A 25147-nucleotide genomic window follows, 5' to 3' on the forward strand; every position below is an offset into this window, starting at 1 on the left:
ATGCTACAATTAATATCGGGAGCACAAACTCCAGGAGACTGGGCTTGCCGCCAGCGCAGGAAGACCTCAAGCAAAGCACCTCCAACATTTTAGCCTTGTGAGAAGGGGAGCACCGGGTAGAAGCAAGTCCCCTCCTACCCACGACACAGGTTTTGTGACACCCCGGCCTGCGCGGGCACGCCCACGCGGATACAGCAGGGCCCCGCCACCGCGACCCCGTGTGGACACACGCCCGACGCCCTCTCCACGTGCACCGCCCACGACCCCACCTACCTCCAGCTGCATTCGCCGCGCCCCGTGTCCCGCGTGTCAGAGCCCGGATCCGCGACCGGAAGCGCGCGCCGGGTCCGCGCAGCACCGCCACCAACGCCGCCATGGTCGGGGGACCTCACGCGGTCCGGGCTGCCCTAAGCGGTGCCTGAGCCGTGAGCGCCTCGGGGGCCAGATCCGTGAGCGCGACCTTGGCGAGGTGAGTGCTCCTCCCCGGCTCCTCTGCGCTTTCGGGGAGCGCAGACCCCCGATCAGATTCTGCACCTTCGGAACTGGGACCCGGCTGATGGCGCTGACCTCGGGCGAGGGGTTCCCCAGATCTGAGTAGCGGACCTGACATAGGGGAGCCCCGGCTGGAGCTAGGTTATGTGGATACTTGTGAAGAGGGGCTCTGATCTTGGCAGGAGAGGGGGGGGGGGAGGTGTCGCTGAAGCCAGGCAGGTCTCCACACTTCTCTGAAGAGCTTGAAGATCAGTGTTGAGGAGGGAGATAATAGCCTTCGGTGGCCTTGAGCCTGGATTTGGGTTTAACCTGGACAGAATGTTGGCACATTCGGGGCCTCGCCCATCATAAGAGAGAGGGTCTCACTTAGTGCTTGGATTGGGATCCGAACCTTAGGGTCAGAGTTGCAGGGCCAAGGTTGGTCAGTAGAGTGGGAAGTGGTTGAGCAATCTCCTCAACAGGTGTTCTCTGAGAGTGACTTTAGTGTGCCTCTGGGTCTCTCCTTGCAAGAAATTGGGCTATCCTACAGAGAGGGACTCCTTGGAGCTCAGGAGCACTGGAGCCGGCTTTCGGTGTATGCTAGAGCCTAAGAGAGCAATGTGAGACAAAGTGCACGTCTTCCAGCCAGGGACTTTGGGGTACTTGTTGGCCTTTCAAGCCTTAGGAGTACATTGGGAGCTGTCACAGGCACTGGTAGCCTATTTTAGGGGCTTGTGATAGTGAAGGCCCCAAGAGGGCAGCTTGTCACAGAGAAACAGCACTACCATAATTAATGAAGGAGCAGCTTTTACCTAGGAACTGCTGACAGTTGGGGACAGGCAGACGCATCCCCATTTGAAAAGTGACAAGTGGATGTGGTTTGAAGGGGAACAAAGAAGTACAGAAGTCAGTGAAGGGAGCAATTACACAAATTAGGGAAGGGAAAGGTGGCCTATGCTCAGCCATCGTGTTCTGGCAGCTGGGCTTATGAAACCTATTTCCCATTCTCCCACAGAAGTTGGGGCTAGCAGAAAATTCGTTCGACATCTTGAATTTTCTCAAGCAGACACTTTGGGGTCTACAGTTCTCTAGGGATGCAGCCTTGAGCTGTCAGGCTAACGTTTAAGGAAGAGAGGGCACTTCTCCAAAGATGGAAACATCCTTCCTACTAAACAGAAGTCCATTTTCTGTTCTGTGACCTTTCACCTCACAGGGGATAGTTGTACTAAGACAAAGGTAATTGTTAACTGGCAGGAGCAAAAGTTTTGTGAGGGTCGTTCTTGAGAAAACACATAAAGGTTGGTGTCGGCTGCAAATCAGTTTTTGAGTGTGATGGGCATGTGTTGAACATATTTCCAGATGCAATGCGCCAAGTGCTTTTGAAATGTAGTTGAGCAGTCTGAAGGGTTTCCCAGGCTGTCTGAAGTGATTCACCACAAGGTTTCAGGCCTCGTCACTTCCTGGAACAGTGTGTGGACCCGGTAGAGGACCATGGCTGCAGGCAAGAAGTTAGCCACAGGACATATGATGTGTTGAAATCTCTGAAGTTTCTGTCAAGTTGTCTCTCAGGCTTTAGCCTGCAGGGCTTTCCCAGATCCTGGTGGGGCAAGACAGCTGCATCAAGCAAGGGTCCCACCAAGGACCCACACTGTCAGGCTTTTGCTCCAAGTGACAAGAAATTAAGAGGGAGAAAATTGGAGAACAGTTTGGAGAGTTGTGGTCAGATATTTTTTTTAATTTTATTTGTTTTTTATTTTATGTGCATTGGTGTTGTGCCTGCATGTATGTCTGTGTGAGGGTGTCAGATCTTGGAGTTACAGACAGTTGTGAGCTGCCCATGTGGGTGCTGGGAGTTGAACCTGGGTCCTTTGGAAGAGCCATCTCTCCAACCCTTGTGGCCAGATATTAAAGGCAGACGTACTGTGGGTGTTCTTATAAGCAGCTTCATAGATTAAGCAGAGTGTGGCAACACAGCACCTGTGGTCCCTGCACTCAGGAGGCAGAAGCCGGGGAGCTGTCATGAATTTGATGCCCGTCTGTGCCACATAGTGATTTCTAGGACAGCCTGGGTTTATAGAATGGGACTCTGTCTTTGATTTGTTTTTGTTGTGGTTGTTTTTTATTTTATTTTTTATTTTTGTTCTCTTTGAGACAGAGTTTCTCTGTGTAGCCTCAGCTGTGTTGGCCTCGAATTCACAGAGATCCGCCTGTCTCTGCCTTCTAAAGTACTGGAATTAAAAGTGTGCACCACCACAACCAGCTTGGGACCCTGTCTTTGCAGGGGGTGGAGGGTGAGGAGAAAAAGGCACAGGTTTATTCTTGCAAATGAAGCTGTAGATGTCTTGTGATGTCAGGGTTTTTTTTTTTATTAGGGGAAGACAGAGTACTAACACAGTAAAACTCAAAGTCATGAACATTTGGGCCCTAAGTATATACAGTTATTTATTTGTTTATTTGTTATAGTTGATTCATCTTTTTTTTAACTGGTCTAAAACTTGCACCAGGACATCCTGTGTTGGGATGACATGAGCTACCACGCCTGGCTCTGTGCTTGCATGTCTGTTTGTGTGTGTGACTATGGGCAAATACATGCCATGATCAACATGTAGAGGTCAGCACAATTGTGGGTGCCTTTTCACATCTTCCACTTTGTTTGAGGCAGGTCTTCTATCTTGTTTACTGCTGCTTAGGCCATAGTAGCTAGCCCACAAGCCTCTGGGGGTTCTTCTGTCTCTGTCACTGTCTCTCTGTCTCTCTGCCTCTCTCTGTGTCTCTCCCCACCCCCTCTGTCTCTCTCTCTCTGTCTCTCTGTCTCTCCCCCTCACCCCGTCTCTGTCTCTGTGTGTGTGTGTGTCTCCTCTCTCTCTCTCTCTCTCTCTCTCTCTCTCTCTCTCTCTCTCTCTCTCTCCCACCTCACAGCACTAGGATTATAAACCTGTAATACCATGTTTGGCTTTAAGTGGGAATAGGGATCCGAACTGAGGGGTCTTTCCTTGTTGTTTTAACATCTTTTACTATTCCTTTAGGAAAGCACTGTTATTTCTGTAGGCGATTTTGGCCTTATCAGTTGTATTAAAGTCTCTTTCCCTTTTCCTCTTCAGTTTTTCTGACATCAGAAGGGAAGAACAACGCATAGCCCAGTTGGTAGAGAGCTGTCCTGGCATGCATGAGGCCCTGGGTTCAATCCCTAGCACTTCATAAAATGAGGCATAGTGGGCTATGTCTGTATTCCTAGCACCCAAAGAGAACAGCAAGAGGATCAGAAAGTCAGTTGGCCTCTTCTTCTCCATAGCAAGTGTGAGGCTAGCCTGGGCTACATGAAATCCTATTGCCTCCCCATCCCCAAAATCAACAACACATGTAAGGAAACAGGATGAAACGAGTAAGTCATAAATCCTCAAAGCCAGTGAACAAGATCAGAATCTGAAATCCAGTCATGAGGGATACAGCATCTGGGAGGTAGAGGCAGGAGGATCAGGAATGCAAGGCCAGTCTTGGCTGTGGAGCAAGCCCAAGCCCAAGCTGGGGACCATGAGACCCTGCCTTAATAGAAGGAAGAGGAAGAGAAGAAAAGGAAGTTAAGAATCTGATCAGCTGCCAAGGTGTGCTGTGCTTCTCTGTTGAAACAAAACCACTTCTCTTTTTGATCAAAGATAAAGCAGAAAAAACAAAAAACAAAGATAAAGCAGCATTTTGACTTTTTGCAGGCCTGGGTGGGATTGCACCCTGGGATTTGGTGTGTGCTAACCCTCTCTATACCACTGAGCTCTATATACCGCAGCCCAAGATTATTCTTGTTTAAAAAAGAATTCTAATCTTGGTGGTGGTAGCGCACGCCTTTGATCCCAGCACTCGGGAGGCAGACAGATCTTTGTGAGTTCAAGGCCAGCCTGGTCTACAAAGTGAGGCCAGGACAGCCAAGGCTACACAGAGAAACCCTGTCTTGAAACAATAAACAAACAAACAAACAAACAAACCTAGGTGCTGGAGTGATGGATCAGGGGTTAAGAGTAAATGCTGCTCTTCCAGAGAACCTGAGTCTGTTTTCTATCACTGACATCAGGTGACTCATGGCTGCCTCTAACTCCAGCAACAGGAGATGGGACACCGTCTTCTGGCCTCATGGGCATGCACATATACACATACTCTCACAGAAACACATAAATAAAAAATTATTTAAAAAATTGTAGCTAGCCAAACTTTTAATTCCAGCACTCGGGAAGCAGAAGCAGTCAAATCTTTGTGGTTTTTAGGCAGGACCAGGGACCTCAGGGTATTTTGATGACCTCAGTAAGGACAAGCTACACTGACATTTATACACACGAATGAAGGTCTGGTGGCAGATTCTTGGGCGCTCCTGAGCCCTTAGGGGCTTTCTAGAATTCCTTACGGACCTCTGAGGCCAACAGCTATTAGACTTCTCTGGTATGAATAAGCCAACTAATTCTAATAAGATCAGAATGCTTTGTTGTGGTAGTGGTTGGTTTGGTTTGGTTTGGTTTTGGTTTTTCAAGACAGGGTTTCTTTATACAACCCTGGCTGCCCTGAACCTCACTCTGTAGTCCAAAATGGCCTTGAACTCAGAGATCCCCCTGCCACCCCTACTCCCCCACCCCCACCCCACCCTGTCTTCCAAGTGCTGCGATTAAAGTTGTGCACCACCATGCCCTGTGGTTTGGTTTGTTTGTTTTAAGGCACAACATGGAGTGGTTGTTTTGTCTTGTTCTGAGACAGGGTCTCTCCATGTACCTTGCTAACTTAGAGCTTGCTGTGTAGACCAGGCTTGTGAGCTTGCAGCAATCCTCCTGCCTCTGCGTCCAGAACAGTGGGGTGACAGATGCTGCCACAGCTGGCCTGCCAAGCTTTTCAAGGTTCCTTAAAGCTCTCTGGCACCACCTGGTTCTGGGTCCTGCCATGAGGCGAGCCGACTTAAGTACAACCCTGCACATAACTTACCATGAAAGGAAGTCCTTGGTAAGTGTGATGTTTGGAGGGATCAGACCCTGAGGAAGGAGAAATGTCTCAGTTTGGTTTAACGAAGTATCATTTACCGAATACTTGTGAGTCATGGATAGCTAAAGAGAAACCAGTTTCTTTTTATAACCAACAAATAAAAAAATAGACCCCTAGAGAGCGGCAGTGATGTATCTTTTTGTTTCACTCAGCCCCTGTCCTTAACCCTTTATTCATTTTAATTGTTTTAGTTGGGTTTTTTGGCAGGGGTGCATTTTTTAAAAAAGATTCATTTATTTATACAGCTCTCTGCCTGCATATACACCTGCATGCCAGAAGGGGGCACCAGATCACATTATAGATGGTTGTGAGCCACCATGTGGTTGCTGGGAATTGAGCTCTGGAAGAGCAGTCAGTGCTCTTAACCTCTGAGCCATCTCTCCAGCCTGAGACCTTTTTAATTTTTATTTTTGTGGGTTTTGCTCACTATGAAGATCCGACTGGCCATGAACTCACAGACCATCCTTGCCCTCCTTCCAAGTGCTGGGACTAAAGATGTGCACCACCACCACTGAGCTAATCTCCAGCCCTTTTCCTATAATATTATAGGTTGTTCCGCAGCGACAGGGTCCTGAGGAGGAAGGACCAGGGGATCAGAGATAAGTCAGAACAGGTGGCTTAGGAGGGATGCATAAGCTATGTGTTATACCAAAACAGTTTCTTAAGAAGTACAACATCAGGGCTGGAGAGATGGCTCAGAGGTTAAAGAGCACTGACTGCTCTTCCAAAGGTCCTGAGTTCAATTCCCAGCAACCACATGGTGGTTCACAACCATCTATAATGAAATCTGGTGCCCTCTTCTGGTGTACATGCAGGCAAAACACTATATTTAATAAATAAATCAATCTTATGTACTGTTTGCCGGGGACATGGGGCAGAGTCAGTGGCAAGCTATCAGTCATACAATGGGACAGAGTCAGCAGGCCCCTGATCAAGCACTGTTCCACAGGGGAACACAGGATTTCTCAAGGGTCTCAGAGACCCGAGCACCAGCAGCCTTGGGGCTGATTACGACAGTCTCTTTGGGGTGGAGGTGGTTTAAAAGTCAAGTTCCCAGGAAATAAATCCTGAAGTCCTTTGAGTCCCTGGCCCCAGCCCAAGTCTGGGCCTTGCCAGCCTGCCCCCGGGGAAGGAGGACACAGAACTAGGTTCCTTTTGTTGATTCATCAGGGCTTCTGAGAAAACCCTGGACTGGCCTGGCTCTCAGCAGACTATATATGCTATATTGATTATATATATTGTAAATGTATACGTGTGTGTGTGTGTGTTGCTGGGTATGGGACTCAGGACGTTGTGTATGCTACACATATGCTTTACACTAAACTGTATCCTCAAGTCACATTATTTACATTTGACATGGATTCTTACAAAAGCCAACTAGGAAGTAAACAATTACCAGTTTATCACATACCAGGACCTGTAGCAGATTAGTACAGCACGTGAATTCATCATCTCATACACACACGTATGTGTATGTGGACATGCATGTGCATGCATGTGGCCAGAGGATAGCTTTGGGTGTCATTGCTCAAGAACCAGATACTGTGATATTTGAGACAAGGTCTGTCACCAGCCTGGAGCTCTCCAGGTTGGTCAGGCTGACTGCCCAGTGAGTCAAGGGTCCTCCTGGGATTCTCCCCAGAGTACTCCCCATGCCTGGCTGGTTACTATCTCCCCAGATCCTGGTACTCTTTTTTTTTTTTTTTTTTTTTTTTAGACAGGTTCTCCTTATGTAGCCCTGGCTGGCCTGGAACTTGCTATGGTGACCAGGATGACCTAGCGCTCACTGAGATCTACCTGCCTCTGCCTCCCAAGTGCTGGGATTAAAGGTGGCAGCGCCCTGGCACAATTTTTTAATGTGCTGAAATATGTTTGTTAACTTATTAATTAGATACAAACTAGTCATTCTGTATATCTGAAAAATATCTAGTTCAGATGTAGAGGGTTTATTTTGCCTAGAAGACAGAGCTGTGGATTCGGACCCAGCACAGAGAGAGAAAGGAGAAGGAAGGGTTAGGAATCTGTAAGGCCAACACTGAGCGGTGGAGGCAGGAGTGTCAGGTCATCATTAGCTAACAGAAAGCTCAAGAACAGCCTAGACTACCTGGGACCCTGTCTCAAAGCGGGGAGATGGCCAGGTGGGCATTATGCTTGACATGCACACGTGAGGACCTGAGTGCCGAGTGCTAGAACCCATGCAGAGCATGGGCGAGCTGGCCAGACATGATGGCACGGGCCTCTAATCTCAGCACTCTGGAAGCAGGGGCAGGTGGATCTCTGTGAGTTCGAGGCCAGCCTGGCCTACATAGAGAGTTCTAGGACAACCAGGACTACATAGAGAGACCCTGTCTCAAATAATCAAACCAACCAAACAAGCAAAAAACCATGGACAAAATGGTGTACACCTGCATCTCCAATGATGGCGTTAGTGATAGTGATAGCTCACTAGCCAGCCAGTCCAGCTATTTCCAAGTTCCACTTTCAGCAAGAGACCCTGCTTTAAAAAAAAAAAAAAGAAAGAAAGAAAGAAAAGAAAAGAAAAGAAAAAGACATAGGTAGAGAGCGATAGAGGGAACCTGGTACCAGTGTCTGGCATGCATGCATACAGTCACACCCCATGTACCTGCGACACACCTATCCTTGTTTGCTTGGGCACTGGGGATGGAGTCTAAGGTCCCAAACAGGCTATGTGCACTGAGTGCTGAGGGCTCTGTCTGCTAGCATGGATAGGAGTGGAGCTTAGACTGCAGTGGGAACCTATGAGATGATGCTAGGGTGCCCAAGGGAGGGCCTGAGCGGTGAAAGGGTGAAGCCAAGGGTGGAACATGGCTCAGTGCCCAGCGGCTGTGCCTGCTCGTGTGTGCAGGGCTCTAGGCTCCATCCTACTGCGGGAAACTGGAATGGAGTGATGGTAGGGGAGGCACCATGGAGAAGACAGTTGGGGGCCCTTGTTGCATCTGCTCATCCTTGACAGTCACAGCAATGGAAAAGAGGATTGAGCGTTGGCTACGTAGGGGTAGGGGTGCTTTTGTGTGTTGACTTAGCACGGAATTGAGATAGGTGTGTCCTAGCCTGCTGACAAGCACCCATAGCGGAGTGGGGACACGGACATCAGAAAGGGCTTAGGAGGAGGCAGGAAGACAAGCTCCCAAGCCCCAAACCAAAGGTTAAGTTGTCACCTTCAGAAGAGGAAGGAAGACCAGGAGCCACCTAGCTCCCGGTGAGTGAGGTGGGAGAAATCAAGTCTGTCCTCATCATAGCAGCAGCTGTTTGCCTGAAGCCTTGGACCCAGCGATCTCTCAGGTCTGGTGAGCAGGCCAGCTGGACATGGGGTGTAGCTCTCTGAGCTGGGACTAGCCAGTCTGAGTCCTGGCTCCATAGGAGCAGCCAAGCCTGATGCTGAGCAAGGACACCTGGCTCCCAGAGGCAGGAGGATGAGTTTAAGGTCAATTGTTTGAGGCCAGCCTGGTCTGGTCTTTATGAAACTGGCTTTGGGGGGGGGGGGGCAGGTGGAGCTCTCTGGCTTGAACAGAGTTGGGAAATGGAAATGTCCTGGAAGCAGGAAGAAGAGTTGGCTCATGGGAACCCATTTGGATTTGCACTGGGGCTTATGGAAGTTCCACTCCTGGGTGGAGTGGCTCCGTGGTAGAATTTACATGGCGTATACAAGCTCCTGGGTTCTGTTCCCACCCAGCACTGTGAATGGGAGGGCAGGCGTTGAAGGCTGGCTAGGCCCTGCACAAGTCACCAAGGCTGGGAGGCACGCATCTTGTCTTCAAGTGTTGTGGCGGCTGCAACACACAGAGTATCTATTTGATGGCTTTGGGTCTTCTCAGGCAGATGCTGAAGGGTCCTAGGATCATCCTTAGGGTGTCACTTTGAGACATCGCGGAACTAGGTTCAGGTTTGTCACCTGGCCTCTTTCAGCCAAGGTGGAGGTCTGGGCCAGAAAAGACTCAAAGGAACCTGCTAAGGCCTTTGGAGGGAAAGAGAAAATCTTTGTTAAGGACACTGGTGTGATGGGGACCAGAGCTTGCTGTGGGAGGGGGTGTCGGCCATTCACCCTTTAGAGAGTGAGGTGAAGAGGTCAGTGTCAAGCCCTTTGTGCCCTCTACCCATCCCCTCAGCCCTCTCCACAGTATTCTGCTTCCTACTGAGAGTGTGCAAGCAATCCTGCTCCTAGCGCTGGGTCTCTCTGCTGCTGGGGCAGGATCAGCTGCCCGTCAAAGTGCAGAATAGAGGGCCATTAGCGCACACAGAGTCTGGCTTTGAGAAGACAGCAGAGGAGGGCGGGGCCTGCCCTGGGCTCTGAGGAGGCTGGGGTGAGGGTGGGGGCGGGGGTGGGGCAGGCATCTAGAATCTGCTGTAGGCAAAGATCTGCACCTCAGTATAAATATGACTACAGCTTCCATAATCTCTAGCGAAACCCAGCTCGCAGCTGGTACATAGCCCTGGTGAAAACCTTCAACCAAACTCTAGTTGCTGGCCTGTGGTGAGCTGCCAGACTGCACCAGCTGTTTTCGTTGTATTCTCTGATGCTCCAGGAAACCAGCAGGAGGGCAGCCTGCGCATCCTGTGCACTATAGCTATCTGTAATCCTTTGCTCCGCAGGCAAGAGTAGCTACCAGCAGGCAAGCCTGTGACCCATTCAGACGAAGCTTTGTTTACAATACTCAATAGGCCATATCTGCTTTCTCAGGTGCCCTAGGTACCTCCACCTTCCTCTGCAGACTAGAGAAATGATAGATGCTATACAGTGGGCCTGAGACAGTTGTAGGGAAAGACAGCTACAGTGCCAGTGTCCGGCTCCCAGCTGTGGAGGGCTGGAGGCCACGGTGTCCACGCTTTCATACTTCTGTTAGCTTTTTATGTGTTTGGAAGCTCAGAAGGGATTGCGGGGCTCTACAGATACAAGTGTGTGGTGTCTCGGCTCCTGGCTTCCCTGTGCACCCTAACGTGTCCTTCAGCATCACACCGGCTGCTGACAGTGTAGTCCATCCCTGAGGACCTCTCCAGTCTCTCCAGGAGGACAGGTGCCCTCTGTCTTGCGCTCACTGCAGCTCTAGTCATCACTGCCCTGCTCAGCAGGCCGCAGGTGGTGGCCCTCCCAGCCTTCTGGGGGAGCTGTGGGCAGAGTGGGGCTCCTTCTTCTTTCATTGCTAGTGCCCCAGTGTCCTTCCTGCAACCTGTCCCGCTTCTCACTTACCTGTCTCTCTCTTTTCTCTGAGCTGCCAGACTTGTGAGGCCAGTCTTCAGCCATTCTCAGGGCCAATATCAGTGGCTGGTCTCAGTAGTGGCAAAACAGGCCTGTAGTGGCTGTGTTAGTTGCTTTTCCTATAGCCGTGGCAAAAACAAAACAAACAAACAAAAAACCCTTGTGCCTTAGTAGCTATTCTATTGCTGTGGAGAGACACCATGGCCAAGGCAACTCTTATCAAAGGAAGCGTTCAATTGGTAGTATTGCATCTGAGTGTCTCCAGCTGCCATTGCAAGAAGCAACAGCAGGAATGGAGCGGGGGTGACACATCTGCACCCCTGAAGCTTCCCTATGCAGAAGTTTGGTGCTATGCTGCCACTGCATCCCTCTGGATCTGGACACAGGCTTTCCCAGGGGGCTGCTGTGTTCCACAGGCTGCCCTCTCAACTCTGACTTCTGGAAAACATAAAGATGTTTTCTCCGAGATCAAGATGCTCTTACAACCAAGCTGAAGCCAGAATCACAACAATGGTTTTAGGACAGTCCTTAGGGCCTGGCACATCGCTTGCCACTGAGTAATTCTTTCTTTTGTAAGCTAGGGGTAGAAGTCTCCCGGATCCTGCATGATTGAGGGCAAGGCAGGACAAGAGGTTACATAGCACCTGGCCCCTGCTGGCCACTAACATGCCCAAGAAGCACAGAGCACCCATCCAAGATGTAGGCAGTCTAGTCTAATGAGCCAGCCCCCAGCACAGCAATCAAAAGGCCAACTTAGATGATTCCAGGTGGGGGTGGTGCCTAGAGGTTACCCTGGAGGTGAGTGGCCTCCACCTGTTTAAAAACAAAAGGCCAAACAAAATTTTGTGTAACCCTGGGGCTTTTGAGACAGGTCTCACTATGTAGCCCAGGCTGGCCCAGAATGCACTATGTAGCCCAGGCTGGCTACAGGTGTGTACCACCATGCTTGGTCTTCCCCTCCTTCTCCTTCCCTCCTTTTCTGTTTCTGTTTTTGTTTTGGGATTTTTTTCTTTCTTTCTTTCTTTCTCTCCCTCTCTGCTTTCTCCCTCTCAGCCAGAGTACTTCAAAAGCCCTGCTGAGGCCTTGCAGCCCTTCCCCTCACAACTACAAGATAATTTTGTGGTTCAGTGGAGCCAAGAGTCACAGAAGCTTAGGTAGACTGACTCCCTTCCACCCCCTTGAAAAACTGTAGAAGTCAGAGATGTCCTTTGTGACGTTGTCCCCCCACCCCATCCTGGGCTGTACACAATAGCTGTCTTTCCTGTTCCACTTGAAGCCATCTCCCCCATTGTTCTCACTGTGCCCCCTTTTACCCCACCCCACCTTGAGGTGCGCTCTCTCCAGCCTGCACCTACCACCAGAAGAGGGCATCAGATCTCATTACAGATGGTTGTGAGCCACCATGTGGGTGCTGGGAATTGAACTCAGGACCTCTGAAAGAGCAGCCAGTGCTCTTAACCTCTGAGCCATCTCTCCAGCCCAAGGCTCTCTCTTAATAAAACGCATTCTGAATACTAACTGGCTCGCTCTGCTTCCCTCTCCTTGAACGAACCTGAAGTCAATAATTTATAACAGTGAGAGTTCTAGCCCTTGTACGCGCCCGTGTGTGTGTTTGTGTGTGTGTGACGATAGGATTCAACAATTTAGCATCTAGATCGAGCTTCTCCCATCCAGGAACGTGTATGTTTTGGCGTGCTGGGGATATGTGCCAAGTGCACGCACTGATTGAGCTACACCCAGCTTGGGTTCAGCATCAGCTGCCTTTATGCTTGTGCCATTAGTAGATGATTAACGTCCCCTTCAGTCCACCTTCTGGTACTTTATAAAATAACTTTAGGAGGAAAACATGAGACTTGGCCATTTGTCAGTTACAAAGGGCGTTCACGACGTTGTGTAAGTCCTACCAGAACCTTCCTGCCATTCCCCACTGTAACTCTGTACCCACTGAATTCCCTCTCCCCTTCCTGCAGCCCCAGAAGCTAGTCACCTGCCACTTTTGTGCTATCTGCTGGTCTGTGTCTGGAGGGTTTCACTCGTGGGGCCCATCCGTGCTGCAGCATGGGTCGGTGCCTCCTTCACCCCAGCGGAGTGCACCCTACTGTGGAGTGCCCTGGCTGGTTTAGCTCTTCAGTGTGGAGAACCCTAGGGTTGCTTCCACTTGTGGGTTACTGTGAGTCATGCTGCCATGAGCAAGAGTAGACAAGTGTCTGAGGCCTGCTCCCAGGTCTGGCTACACAGCACGGTCACGTGGCGATTCTTGGGATAACCTCTCATGAGACCATAAAACTTTCCACCAGTTTTCACTTCAGCAGTGTGCAGGGGTTCCAATTTTTTTTCCATATGTTTACCAACTTTATTGTCTTACTTTAAAATAGAAAAAAGAAAAAAATCAAGCCTGGTGGTGCAGGCCCTATAACCCAGCTAGCTACTTGGGAGCTGGAGTCAGGAAGATTGTAAGTTCAAGGCCTTCCTGGGCTAAAGTACATTTCAAGGCCAGCCTGGGCAATTTAATAACAGCTTGTCTCAAAATAAGTGGCTGGGAGTCTAGCTCAGTGAACCCTTGTGTGCACTGCTGAGTGTCCAACTCCAGAAAAAAGGCATTTTGGTGACAGAGAAATACAGCATGGTTTTGACAGGTGTTTCCGCAGTAACTGACTAACAATGTGAAGATTCTACACTGACAGGATCTTGTTTCCCAGGTTGTCCTTGAACTCCCAAGGATGATCTTGAACTTCTGACCTTCTGGGCTTCACGACTCCTGGATGTTGGGATGACAGGAGCGCGCCAGCGTTGCTCAGCTGGTGCGGGGCTGGAACCCAGGGCTGGAACCCAGGGCTAACATTCTGCCAGCTGAACTGCATCCAAGCCTCTCCCTGTGCCCTACTTTTAAAAACACTTTATGCACGTTATATTAGACAAGCATTCTACCACAGAACTACACCCAAGCCCTAAATCCTCTTTTTTTTTTCTTGAGGTTTTGTTGTTTTAATTTTTATTGATTTGATTGATTGTTTGAGACAGAGTCTAGTATGGCCCAGGCTGGCCTCAAACTCATGACCTTCTTCAGATTCCTGAGTGCTGGGATTACAGATATCCCTACTACTCAACTGGCTTACCACTCTGTTTTAATTACTGTAGCTTTGTAAGGTACTTCTTTTTCAAGAATTAATTTGGTTATTTATGCTCCCTAGAGATTCAGTAAGATTTAGCATGGTTTTCTCTACTGAAAAAGAAAATTGCCCTTGGGATTTTGGTAAAGATTATATTAAATCAGTAGACAGATCTGGGTAGCACTGAGAATCTTTTTTTTTTCCCCCTTCTTTTTGGTTTTTCGAGACAGGGTTTCTCTGTGTAGCCCTGACTGTCCTGGACTCACTGTATAGACCAGGCTGACCTCCAACTCAGAGGTCCACCTGCCTCTGCCTCCCAAGGTGGGGATTAAAGCCATGCTCTACCACTGCCTGGCTTAAATGTATATTTATTAATGTGTATATATAATATATATTGTATGTAATTTAGGCTGGCTTCAAACTCTTGACTTACTGCCTCAGCCTGTCAATGTTCGGCAAGGTTCTGAGCTACCTCCATAGCTGGGTTTTTGGATGGACGGATGGACGGACGGACGGACGGACAATACAGTTCATTGTCTCACCACTGTAATGCTACTTCCAGTAGTGATAATGGGTATCACCCAAGCACGTTAGGAAATTACACCATAAGGAAGGAGGAAGATGAGGCTGGTGTCAGGTGTCTGCCCACAATCCCAGCACTCAGCCTTTCAGGCTGCTTCCGGCACCTTTCCCGCTTTGCTGCACCCACTCTTGGCCTTTTCTGGTAAGCTGCCTGGTGCTCCCAAGGGCCATTGTTCCCCTGGATAGCTTCCTGTGGGCTTATGTGTGTGCTGAGTAACTAGCTGTTGGTGTGTGGTGGTGGGGAGCTGTGGCCTGAGCAAAAAGAACAGCTCTTTCTTCTGCTTCTCCCAAGATTTTTTTATGCAACAGGCCTTCTGAGTGATGCCTACATTCTGTGAGACTGGGAAAGTGCTGGACTTTTTCTAGGTCAGTTTCTGGAAAGAAAAAAAAATTGACCAAAGGCCAAATTGAGTCCCTCAGAATTCCATAAAATTTGCATGTCTGCTCAGCTCAATAAAAGGAGTCCAGGCCTCCCACAGCGCAGCATGGGGGCAGGTGCTTGGATGATGGAAGCAAGTTTGTGGGGCGTGGCATTCAGGCCCAGCATGCATGCAGACCAGCAACCATGTGAGCACTTGTGGAGACAGGCTCCTGTTAAGTGTAGGCTGCGACATCTCAGCACTCAGGTCTCTTCTGTTCTCTCCTGAGACTGTCCGAAGTGTGGACCTGCCTCCTCTAGAGACTCTTCCACTGGCCTTTCCGGCCTAGACCAGGGTCTGTGTCATCACCAGCGCCCCCTGCTGGAAGAAGTGTAAATGGCTACAGTCTTCAGAGAAAGCTTCACTGCCTCCTCTTGCTTGTGTCATCTTCTGTTTTAGAGTCACTGGTGTGAAATCACACAGTTTTGCTGTGAACTTACTGAGCTCTGCTCACAGTATCAGCTGTGGGAACTCTGGGCTGCTCCCCCAACTTTTGCTTACCCAAAGGCGAGTGTGTGTGAACACACTCATGCTTACCTTGTACTGCGGATGGAACTCGGGGCCTTATGTGTGCTAGGTAAACACCATGCCATCGAGCTCACCCGGCCCATGTGTGCTTTAGAGGGTCTGTAGTCTGCAGCTGTTCCCTACTTGTACAGGGGAGGACCCAGTATCTCACTCATTGCCTTTGTGGGGGTCTTCAGCCAAATGGAGCAAGTCGATCGCAGGAGCAGAGCTCCCTTATCTTATTGATTTTGTACAGCCCCAGAGATTTCCACAAGGAGATGTGGCCCAGGGAAATGACCAAAACATTGAGCATGGTGATACACGCCTGTTTTAATCCCAGCCCCCAGGAGGATTATGAGCTCAAGACCAGCCTGGGGGCTGAAGAGATGGCTCAGTGGTTAAAAGCACTGCCCAGAGGTCCAGCAACCACATGGGGGCTCACAACCTTCTAGACTGGGATCTGATGCCTTCTTCTGGCCTGCAGGTGTACAGGTGTAAATGCAGAGCACTTAAAATAAATGGAGAGATGGCTCAGAGATTAAGAGCACTGGCTGTTATTTCAAAGGTCCTGAGTTAAATTTCCAGAAACCACATGGTGGCTCACAGCCATCTATAATGAGATCTGGTGCCCTCTTCTGGCCTGCTGGCTCCCATGCAGGCAGAATACTGTATAAATATTAAGTAATTTAAAAAAATAATAATAATAATAAAGATATAAATAGATAAATCCTTATTTAAAAAAAAAAGACAAGCCTGGGATATATGCCTGGCTCAAGAAAACAAGGACTGGGGCTGGGCGGTGGTGGCGCACGCCTTTAATCCCAGCACTTGGGAGGCAGAGGCAGGCGGATTGCTGTGAGTTCGAAGCCAGCCTGGTCTACAAAGTGAGTCTAGGCCAGCCAAGGCTACACAGAGAGACCCTGTCTCGAAAAACCAAAAAAAAAAAGAAAACAAGGACTGATAATGGAGGTGAGCTTACCTTGTACACACAACCAAAAGGAAGAAAAGACCAAGGGGCCACAGCTTTCCTACTTTCTGAGGCAAAGAATGGTGATTTTGAGGGCAAAAACAGGATGAAGAGCTCTCTGGACTAGGCTGGTGAATTCTCGGGATGTCACCTGGTGATCTGTGGGGCTTGTGAAGCCAGTTGGAGAATGGGGGGTTGGGGGGGCCGAGGGTTCTCTCCAGTGAGCCCATCCATTCAGCTCTCCAGCCCCATTAACAGTGTCTGCTTGATGAAGGAAAGCTTCAGTTTTCTGACTTGGTACTAGACGATCCCCTCCCAAGAAATCTTCACCTTCCGCCACATGCAGGAACAGACAGGTCCTGTGCGCACAGTTCTTCTCTCAGCTTGAACCGATCAGAATGCTAGTTCAGTGAAAGATGGCACCTCCAGGCTTGAGGACCACCCCACCTTCCAGTCCTCTGGCTGCAGTGAGCAGTCTGCAAGCTGCACCTGGCTGTGACCCAGCGAGAGGCCCTGAGCCCTGGGGACGCAGTCTCTGAACCTTGACCCTGTCTCCCCGCGCCCCGCCCGCCCGCCCCCCCCCCCCCCCCCCCCCGCCCACAGATGCTGCTGGCTGTCGTCTCATTGGGTCTCCTGTTAGCCCTCCTCCTCCTGTTCCTGCGACACGTGGGCTGGGCCTTGGTAGCTATCTGCTGGTTTGAGTACGTGCAGCAGCCGATCTGCAACCTGCTCATGGGGGACACAAAGGAGCAGCGAATCCTGCGCCACGTGCAGCAGCACGCAAAGCCTGGAGACCCTGAGGGTGTCCTGGAAGCCATTGACAGCTACTGCTCACAGAAGGAGTGGGCCATGAACGTGGGTAACGTCAAAGGTACGAGGCATGGGGGGCCATGACCTGGGTATGGCAGTTCTGGCAGAAAAGTCTGTTAAAAGGAGAGGGAATTGTGGGTCATACTCCTGTCTAGCCCCTGTGGAGACATTTACCCTTGGAGGAACCAGGTAGGTGGGCTAGAGGGACCCGTGTGTGTGTGTGTGTGTGTGTGTGTGTGTGTGTGTGTGCACGCGCGCACGCACGTGCACGCGCGCCCACGCACACAAAGGGCTGGAAGATTCTCCAAGGCTGTGTACTATGGGCCTCGGGGTTATCGAGAGGCAGAAGGTCAGGAAGGAGCAAAAGGAAGGGTAGGAATGTTTCAGGCCAGAAACATGAGAAGAGTGGGAATGTTACCAGTCTGGAGAGGGGGAAGGCTCAGAATTGAGGATGGGGTTCCCCTCTTTCTATCTGTACTTCTGTCCACCTCACCACCAACCAGGCCAGATCGTGGATGCAGTGATTCGGGAGTACAACCCCTTGCTGGTGCTGGAGCTAGGCGCCTACTGCGGCTACTCAGCTGTGCGAATGGCCCGCCTGCTGCCACCGGGAGGCAGGCTTCTCACCATGGAGATGAACCCTGACTACGCTGCCATCACCCAGCAAATGGTGGACTTTGCCGGCCTAGGAGACAAAGTACGGCCCTGTGACTGGTGTGGGCAGCTGTGGCAGGGAGAGCTAGACAGGCGGGGGAGGGGGTGTTAAGGTCTTTGGCCAGTCATTAAGCACCTGCTGTGTCTGGGCTCCTTGGAGTCAAGGAAGGAACCCCAGCAGGTTAGGGAGATGGTCTTACTGACCTACCCTTCAGAGCAAGCAACTCCCTGGGCTGGCCCAGGGGAGACTACACAGTTTAGACTCTTCTCCAGAGCCCCCAAGAGATGTATATCCGGGTGGGGGTCCGGGCTCCTGCATAGCCCTGCAGGCACAGTGCTGACACAGAACACTGTTCCAGGTCACCATCCTCATTGGGGCATCACAGGACCTCATCCCCCAGCTCAAGAAGAAGTACGATGTGGACACGTTGGATATGGTCTTTCTGGACCACTGGAAAGACCGCTACCTGCCGGACACACATCTCCTGGAGGTAAGCTGACTTGCCCCTGCTCGGCAGGGTGGCTTCTGCGCTGTCATTACTGAGGTCACTGAAGAGCCCTGCTGAGGGTGGCCCAAGGGCGTAGGTAGGTCCAGGGATAATCTGAGAGGTCAGTGGACTGTAGAGGCCCTGTGGCAGGTGGAGATGCAAGGGAAGGGATTCTGGGAAGCAGTGCCAGGCCAGAGACTCCCTGCACTGTAAGCAGGGTGCTGCTAGGGAGTGCAGTGGGCACCAGAGACCAGAACACTCGGGCCTGAGGGACACAGAGAAGAGTACCTGAGGAGCAGAAAGGGCTGCCACACAGTCTGACTGGGGGTGATCAGGGCCTGGGCACTGGGAGGGCAAGTGTGTCTTTTTTTCCAGAAGCTTCTGCTATACAAACACTCCAGTCTCCCGAGGCCTTTTCAGCCCTCAGCACTGCTGTTCAGCCACCTTCACCTAGCAGGACCCCAGCTCTCACAGGGGTGGGGGTAGAGGGTGGGGGGGAGAGAGGTGTGACGGGGGCGGGGAGCCATCCCCACTCCAAAGTGACTAGAGCTTGAGGGTATAATACCTTGTCCTGCTCTGGTGGCCAGCAGAGGGACATGGGGTGGCTCCTTGGCCTCCACTAGGTCTCCTCACAGCCTTCTACAGCCAACATGGGGCTGTCCACATGGTGTTGACCAGCCACAGTTGTCTCACGAGCTGTACACCCTGTCATGTACAGTGGAGTCCGGAATGTGAGAGATCAGCCAACAAGCCCAGGGGCGGGACAGGGCCACTGTGGCTTGGGCATGAATATAAGGGCACAAAGGACAAGTCATGAGATCTGGGCGCGTGATAGGAGCTGAGTCCTGGCGTCTAAAAGGATGTCGTTGATCTTGTGGAAGCCTGGACAGGGTGAGACGGGGGATATTTCGGAGGTCCCTCGATATTTTGGAAGTGGTGAGCACTACTAGGGTGGGAGGCAGGGATATCCCAGAGCAAAGGACGTGTACCAGAGAACCTGTTTTTCCCAAGAGGGCAGGCAGTCAGGGATAAAAAGGAGACCAAAAAGGCCAGGCTAACCATGGGAAGCTGACTTGGGAAGGGGTCCATGCCTGGCAGACATTGGAAACAGGAGGTTACCTACTGTGGGCAGAGGACAGTTGAGCAGTCAGGCTCCACCTGGGCAGGAGAGCCAACCACAGTGCAGGGAATGGGCCTCTGCAGCTTTCGGTGTGCGGTAATTGCAGGCCTGCTTTTAGAAAGAGCCAAATATTGCTGTTCAGTAACTAGGAAACTAACAGTTTTCAGCACTGCCGCTCAAAGCTGGCAATTAGCTCCAGAAGAGAAACGTACATTGGCAATGGGTGCACTTCCGCGCTCCCCCAGCCCCCACCTCCACCCCCCCACCCCCCCACCCCCACCCCTCGCCGTATGTCTTTGGGGAATTAAGCCCAGAGGCTGCATCTTTAAGAACTAAAAACCGGGCAATGGTGGCACACGCCTTTAATCCCAGCACTCGGCAGGCAGAGGCAGGCAGATCACTGTGAGTTCGAGGCCAGCCTGGTCTACAAAGCGAGTACAGGACAGCCAGGGCTACACAGAAAAAAAAAATCCTGTCTCGAAAAACCAACAAAACAAAACCAAAATAAAAAAAGAACTAAAACTACATCACTACCCAGGCTTGGGAATGCACACGGACAGTCTCAGGACTTGAAGGCGGGGGCTCACCTGTTTGAGGCCAGCCTAGGTTAGACAGGAAGACCCTGTCTCACAAGCAGACATCTCACCCACAGCATTCTACACTCTCCTGTCCCCTCAGCACAGATGCCAGCTGCTCAGGCACAGGTACCCACTCACCTGCAATTCCAGGAGGCTCATGGTATCTGAATACTGGTAGGGCAGGGGCTGTCCCCAAAAAAGGTTATGTTCCCGAAGGGCAGTAGGACCCCAGCACCTCCAGAAGCGCATGCCTTGCTGTCATGATGAAACCAGCAAGTTTTGTTTTTTTTTTTTTTCTTTCTTTCTTTTTTAAAGTCTTCCCTTTATTAGCAGCAGTAGGATTGAACCTAGGGCACCAGGCATGGGAGGCAAGAGCTCTACCATGGAACCACAGCCCCGTTTTTTTGTTTGTTTGTTTGTTTTTTTGGGGGGACAGGGTTTCTCTATGTAGCCTTGGCTCTCCTAGACTCCCTTTGTAGACCAGGCTGGCCTCAAACTCACAGCCATCCACCTGCCTCTGCCTCCTGAGTGCTGGGATTAAAGGCGTGCACTACCACGCCCAACAGAGACCAGCAAGTTTTAGATGTCTCAGTGTCATTAGTCTTACTGACTTGTGACTCTCGATGTTTCCAAGCCCCTGGCTGAGCCTGGGAACTCCCAGCTCCTCTTGTTGCCTTCCTGCCCTGAGCTGCAGGGCCTCACAGTGGGCGGGGCAGCTGCCTTTGGGCCTCACAGTGGGCGGGGCAGCTGCCTTCCTGCAGAAGAGTTCTTCATTGATGTCTTCCCAACCAGTGCTGACTTGATGGTCTCTTTTCTACATCCTAAGCGAGACTGTGTCATGACCCATAATGAAACTCAGTCACACTGTAGCGCCTGAGGCTAGCCCCTGGATTTGCTGACCAGCCTGAGGGTCCCTCAGCTGTCTCAGAGCCCACAGGCTGAGATGACCATCCCCCCACCCCACCCCCACATGGCCACTAGGGCCAGCCAGAGCTTTGGACAACTGTTGAGAGTACAGTACTACTGATATGCAAGTCTGACTGGGAGTGATCAGGGGCTGGCCACAGGGAGGGCAAGTGTGTCTTGGATCTTTCTCCAGAAGCTTCTGCTATACAAACACTCCAGTCTCCCAAGACCGTTTCAGCCCCCACCCCACCCCCCCTTCAGTGTGGGACATTAGGAAGACGGGATGTTTTTATTTTCGTGTGGGGTGCTGGGAATACACTTTGGGTCACAGCTGCATGGCAGCGCTCCTCCCACTGAGCTATATATGTCAGCCCACACTACTTACTGGATTTACCTTTCCATTTTTAGGCTGCTTTCAATGTGTTTGAAGACAAGTGTCTTCCAAAGGCCAGGGAAGCCTAGAACCCTTAATCCTGCCTCAGCCTCCTGACTGCTGAGATTACAGATGTGGCCTCATCAGACACAACGGCCTTGTTTCATGATTATATTAAAAATAAACCCCAGCTGGGCATGGTGGTGCACGCCTTTAATCCCAGCACTTGGGAGGCAGAGGCAGGCGGATCTTTGTGAGTTCGAGGCCAGCCTGGTCTACAAAGTGAGTCCAGAATAGCCAAGGCTACACAGAGAAACCCTGTCTCAAAAAACAAAACAAAACAAAATAAATAAATAAATAAATAAATAAACAAACAAACCGCTAAGCCTCCTGGGCAACCCTCAGATGAGACATTCAGGTGCCTCACTTCCTGGCTGTCCCCACCCCCTACACACACAAGACACATTTTCTCATCAGGCACTTAAGTAATGTATATGTTATCAGCAGACTTACTTCCCAGAGGGGAGAGACAGGTACCCTGCATGTGGGGTTTCTCACATCCATAGGTTCTACAGCCACTGTTTCAGGGGCCCAGGGACAACTTTTTCCTCCTGCGCAGAGCCCAGCACCTACTGTCTTCCCCAGCCCAGGTGATCTCCAAAGATAGGGTTGTTGGTAAAGACGCCACATTCCTGGCATAGAGTGTTGGAGGGAAACTGGCCTTCTGGCTCCACCATCCCTTCCACTCCGCCAACCTCCAAACTTTCACCATGCTGCCTACATGCCCCTCCTGGGCTAGGGCTGGATACAGGGAGAAGGGATAGGAGCTGAAGTGACTGACTCCATGCCAAGTCCCACTGCACTGTGTTTGCCAAGCATTCCTGACCCTCCCTTTCTGTCCCTGCAGGAATGTGGCCTGTTGCGCAAAGGGACGGTGCTCCTAGCTGACAATGTCATCATCCCGGGCACCCCCGACTTCCTGGCATATGTGAGGGGGAGCAGCAGCTTCGAGTGCACACACTACAGCTCAGAGCTGGAGTACTTAAATGCGGTAGACGGCCTGGAGAAAGCGATCTACACGGGTCCAGGCAGCCCACCCTGAGCTTCCCTTTCAGCTCCCTTCTGCAAGATGACACACACCCACGCTGACCCCTTCTGTGCTTCTGGCGCCTGTCCTCAAGCGCTGCGGTTCCCGACCGACCGTCACAGCTCTCTCTGCAAACCCGCCACAATGAACCTGGGAACCACCTGTGGATAAGAGGCTGCACTGCAGGAGGTGTGGCAGCTCACAGGGCCTGCTCAGCATGCAGAGGCCTCACAGTTAATCCTCAGCATCAGACAACAAGGGAGACTTAAAAAAAAAAAATCAAAGCAGGTGTCAGTCTGATGGTGTCACCAACTGCAAGAGGAGATTCTTATAGGGTTTTAGTGCAGGATCCCTAGAAACTGCTGTCAGCCCAGCAAGAAGTCAGGAAACTGAAAATATCCAGATACCATTTGGCTGTCACCAAATGGCAGCACCTCAGAGACCGTACTGTCACCAGCAACTCGTACCACATTTCCTCTTAAGAATGAGTCATGGCCACGGCATGGTGGCACACGCCTTTAATCCCAGCACTCAGGAGGCAGAGGCAGGTGGATTGTTCAAGTGAGTCCAGGACAGCCAGGGCTACACAGAGGAACCCTGTCTCAAAAAACCAAGAAAAATACAAAACTAAAATGAAAATGAAAAGAGAATGAGTCTTGCTGGAGACATGGCGCAGAGGTTACTGGCTGCTCTTACAAGGGTCCTGAGTTCAATTCTCAGCAGCCACATGGTGGCTCACAACCAGCAAAGAGATCTGGTGCCCTCTACTGGTACACAGACATACATACAGGCAAAATACGATACATAATAAATAATCTTAAAAAAAAAAAAAAGTTGGGCAGTGGCTTTAATCCTAGCACTCCAAAGGCAGATGCAGGTGGATCTCTGTGAGTTTGAGGCCAGACTAATCTACAAAGTGAGTCCAGGGCAGGCTAGGCTACATACTAAGAAAAAAAAAAAAGTCATAAACTTGCAAGTGTGGTAGCCCACACCTGTAATCCCAGTACCCAAGAGGCAGAGGCAGCCAGATCTGAGTTCAAGGTCAGCCTATTCTACAGAGTGAGTTCCAGGACAGCCAAGACTACAAAGAGACACTCTTGTCTTAAAGATGTTACCTCTTATAAAAGAAATTAAAAGATCTAAATATTTGGATACAGATTCACTGACTGTTATTCACAACTACCACACTGCTCTTACCCGGTGCACACTGGACTGACAGCCTTTGCGCCTATCTTTGACTAAGCAAGAAAGGGAGGGGGCAGGGTGACACAGGTAGCCATGGGGCCATGCAGTCCCTGTTGCTCTCCACCCCTTTGTGACACCCAGGAGAAACCATCTCTCCAGTCCTACTTCCTGGCCTACAGAAGAGGAAGAAGGCTCAGACCACAGGCGCCTGTCTGCCAGGCACACCCCCCCACCCACCCAGTGAGGAAGCATGAAGTTTGGAGTTGCCCACCCCCACTTCACCTCCTCCAGGGGCTAAAGGTCTCACTCAATAGGATCCCATTTCCTAGACACAAAGATCAACTCCATCTTGGCTGGTCCTACCTGTGCCTAGCCAGTCAGTCAGCATGAAGGTCCCAACTGGAGCCAGGGAAGACAAGTAGGAAGTGTGTGCAGGGCTGGGGGGCTGGGCGAACCTCCCATCCCTCCCTCCTCCCAATCTCAGCAAAGGGATTTCAGGGGACTGTGCCATCACCAGGTGGCAGCAGTGGCTCAGTTAACCCAGTGGGATGCTCTCTTCCTCTGGGAGCAGAGTCAGAACACAGGGAGTTAGTTCCTTTGCTGCTTTTTTAATCTTTAAATTTTCTTACAAAATTTTCAATGTTTGTTGATACAGTCTTATTTTGGTTTCGTTTTTAACGCTTTTTGTCAGTTTTCTTTGTTTTTAAGTCACAAACAGCAGGCACTGAGCAGCAGTTCCCACGCTGCTGCCGGCAGTCAGGCCCCCGAGGTTACTTGAGGTTCTAGGCAGATGCGACAGCCAGGGTGGCCTCAGCCACAGGCAGCTTAGGAGGAGTTTGCTGCAGAGGGAAGATGTCCCAGGAACCCAAGGACATGGGTGCTGGGGACAAGCACAGCTTGCCCCCTAGCTGGCTGCCTCCTAAACTTCCCTGCCTGGACTTTTTAGGAACAGCCCTGGCTGTGATCAGCCTGCATGCAGCATAGTATTCCAGCCACCCTTGGGAGCCCATGTTCTCTTTCAAGGCCCCCTACTTGTCCCATTGCCTGCTCCAGGACCTCCTGTGCCGGCTTGTATTTGCTCCTCGGTGTCACTGTGCATGGGGGGGAGGGTAGGCTTGCCCCTCTCACCCCCTCTCCCACTACACAGCACCATGTCAGTAAACAGCTAACTCAGGCTTGAAGAGTTAGATCAGGAGAGTGGGGAAGAGGGTAGGGTAAGACAGGACAAGAGGGACAGCCATTAATTCAGGCCCTGGCTTGGGACAAGGGGCTTGGCCAACCCGCCACAGAAGGGCAGGGCTCCTCCGGCTCCGAGTCTGGGTCTGCTCAAGACAGCCCTCTTCCAGCTACTGCGATGTGATCCCTAAGAACAGACAGCTGAGCCAGGGCCCTGCAAAGGGAAAACAGACACATGCTTGAGCGAGGAGTCCAGACAGGCGACAGAGCCAGCAAGATGTAGCAAGGTGAATTAGAGCCTCAATACACAGTAACTGACCCCACAGGCCACACAGAAGCAGTGGCTGTGGATTGAAGGGAGGACCGTGCCAATAGCCTTGACACTGGGACCAGTCCTTTCTTGCTGGTCCTCACAGGGCAACATGCTGAGGGAATCTAAGGAAATAGGGGCGTGTCTCCTCAGGACCCCGATCTCTTCCAGGGGCT

At 51.0% G+C, this 25147-nt stretch overlaps 3 protein-coding genes across 9 annotated transcripts in view; 1 reads left to right on the forward strand and 2 right to left on the reverse strand.

The window, feature by feature from the left end:
- Positions 1 to 387, reverse strand: part of TXNRD2 (thioredoxin reductase 2) — a 51734-nt gene extending 51347 nt beyond the window's left edge. For 2 of the 3 annotated variants that reach the window (XM_084802442.1, XM_084802440.1), the window contains exon 1: positions 274 to 385. In XM_084802442.1, coding sequence (XP_084658568.1) covers positions 274 to 376 — 103 coding nt within the window. In that variant the 5' untranslated portion in view covers positions 377 to 385. Of the gene's footprint in view, positions 1 to 273 lie in introns of all 3 variants that reach the window. The other variant, XM_084802441.1, reaches the window with a different exon arrangement.
- Positions 313 to 23452, forward strand: COMT (catechol-O-methyltransferase). Its single transcript, XM_084802469.1, has 5 exons — positions 313 to 469; positions 16888 to 17155; positions 17598 to 17791; positions 18108 to 18239; positions 22121 to 23452. Exons 2-5 carry the CDS (start codon positions 16888 to 16890, stop codon positions 22313 to 22315), a joined length of 789 nt encoding a protein of 262 aa, XP_084658595.1. The 5' UTR covers positions 313 to 469; the 3' UTR covers positions 22316 to 23452.
- Positions 23126 to 25147, reverse strand: part of ARVCF (ARVCF delta catenin family member) — a 59373-nt gene continuing 57351 nt past the window's right edge. For all 5 annotated transcript variants that reach the window (XM_084802426.1, XM_084802424.1, XM_084802425.1 and 2 more), the window contains one exon: positions 23126 to 24875. In XM_084802426.1, the coding sequence (XP_084658552.1) occupies positions 24849 to 24875 (27 nt within the window). In that variant the 3' untranslated portion in view covers positions 23126 to 24848. The remainder of the gene's footprint in view (positions 24876 to 25147) is intronic.

The sequence above is a fragment of the Acomys minous genome (assembly GCF_964271855.1).
Source record: "Acomys minous genome assembly, chromosome: 11".
Taxonomy (NCBI): Eukaryota; Metazoa; Chordata; class Mammalia; order Rodentia; family Muridae; genus Acomys; species Acomys minous.

Excerpts from the sequence above, each read along its gene's own strand:
- COMT (XM_084802469.1), top strand. The coding sequence starts at position 16,888 with ATGCTGCTGGCTGTCGTCTCATTGGGTCTCCTGTTAGCCCTCCTCCTC. Across the intron at positions 17,792-18,107 it reads TTGCCGGCCTAGGAGACAAA|GTCACCATCCTCATTGGGGC; the intron begins GTACGGCCCTGT and ends ACACTGTTCCAG. Across the intron at positions 18,240-22,120 it reads CGGACACACATCTCCTGGAG|GAATGTGGCCTGTTGCGCAA; the intron begins GTAAGCTGACTT and ends CTGTCCCTGCAG.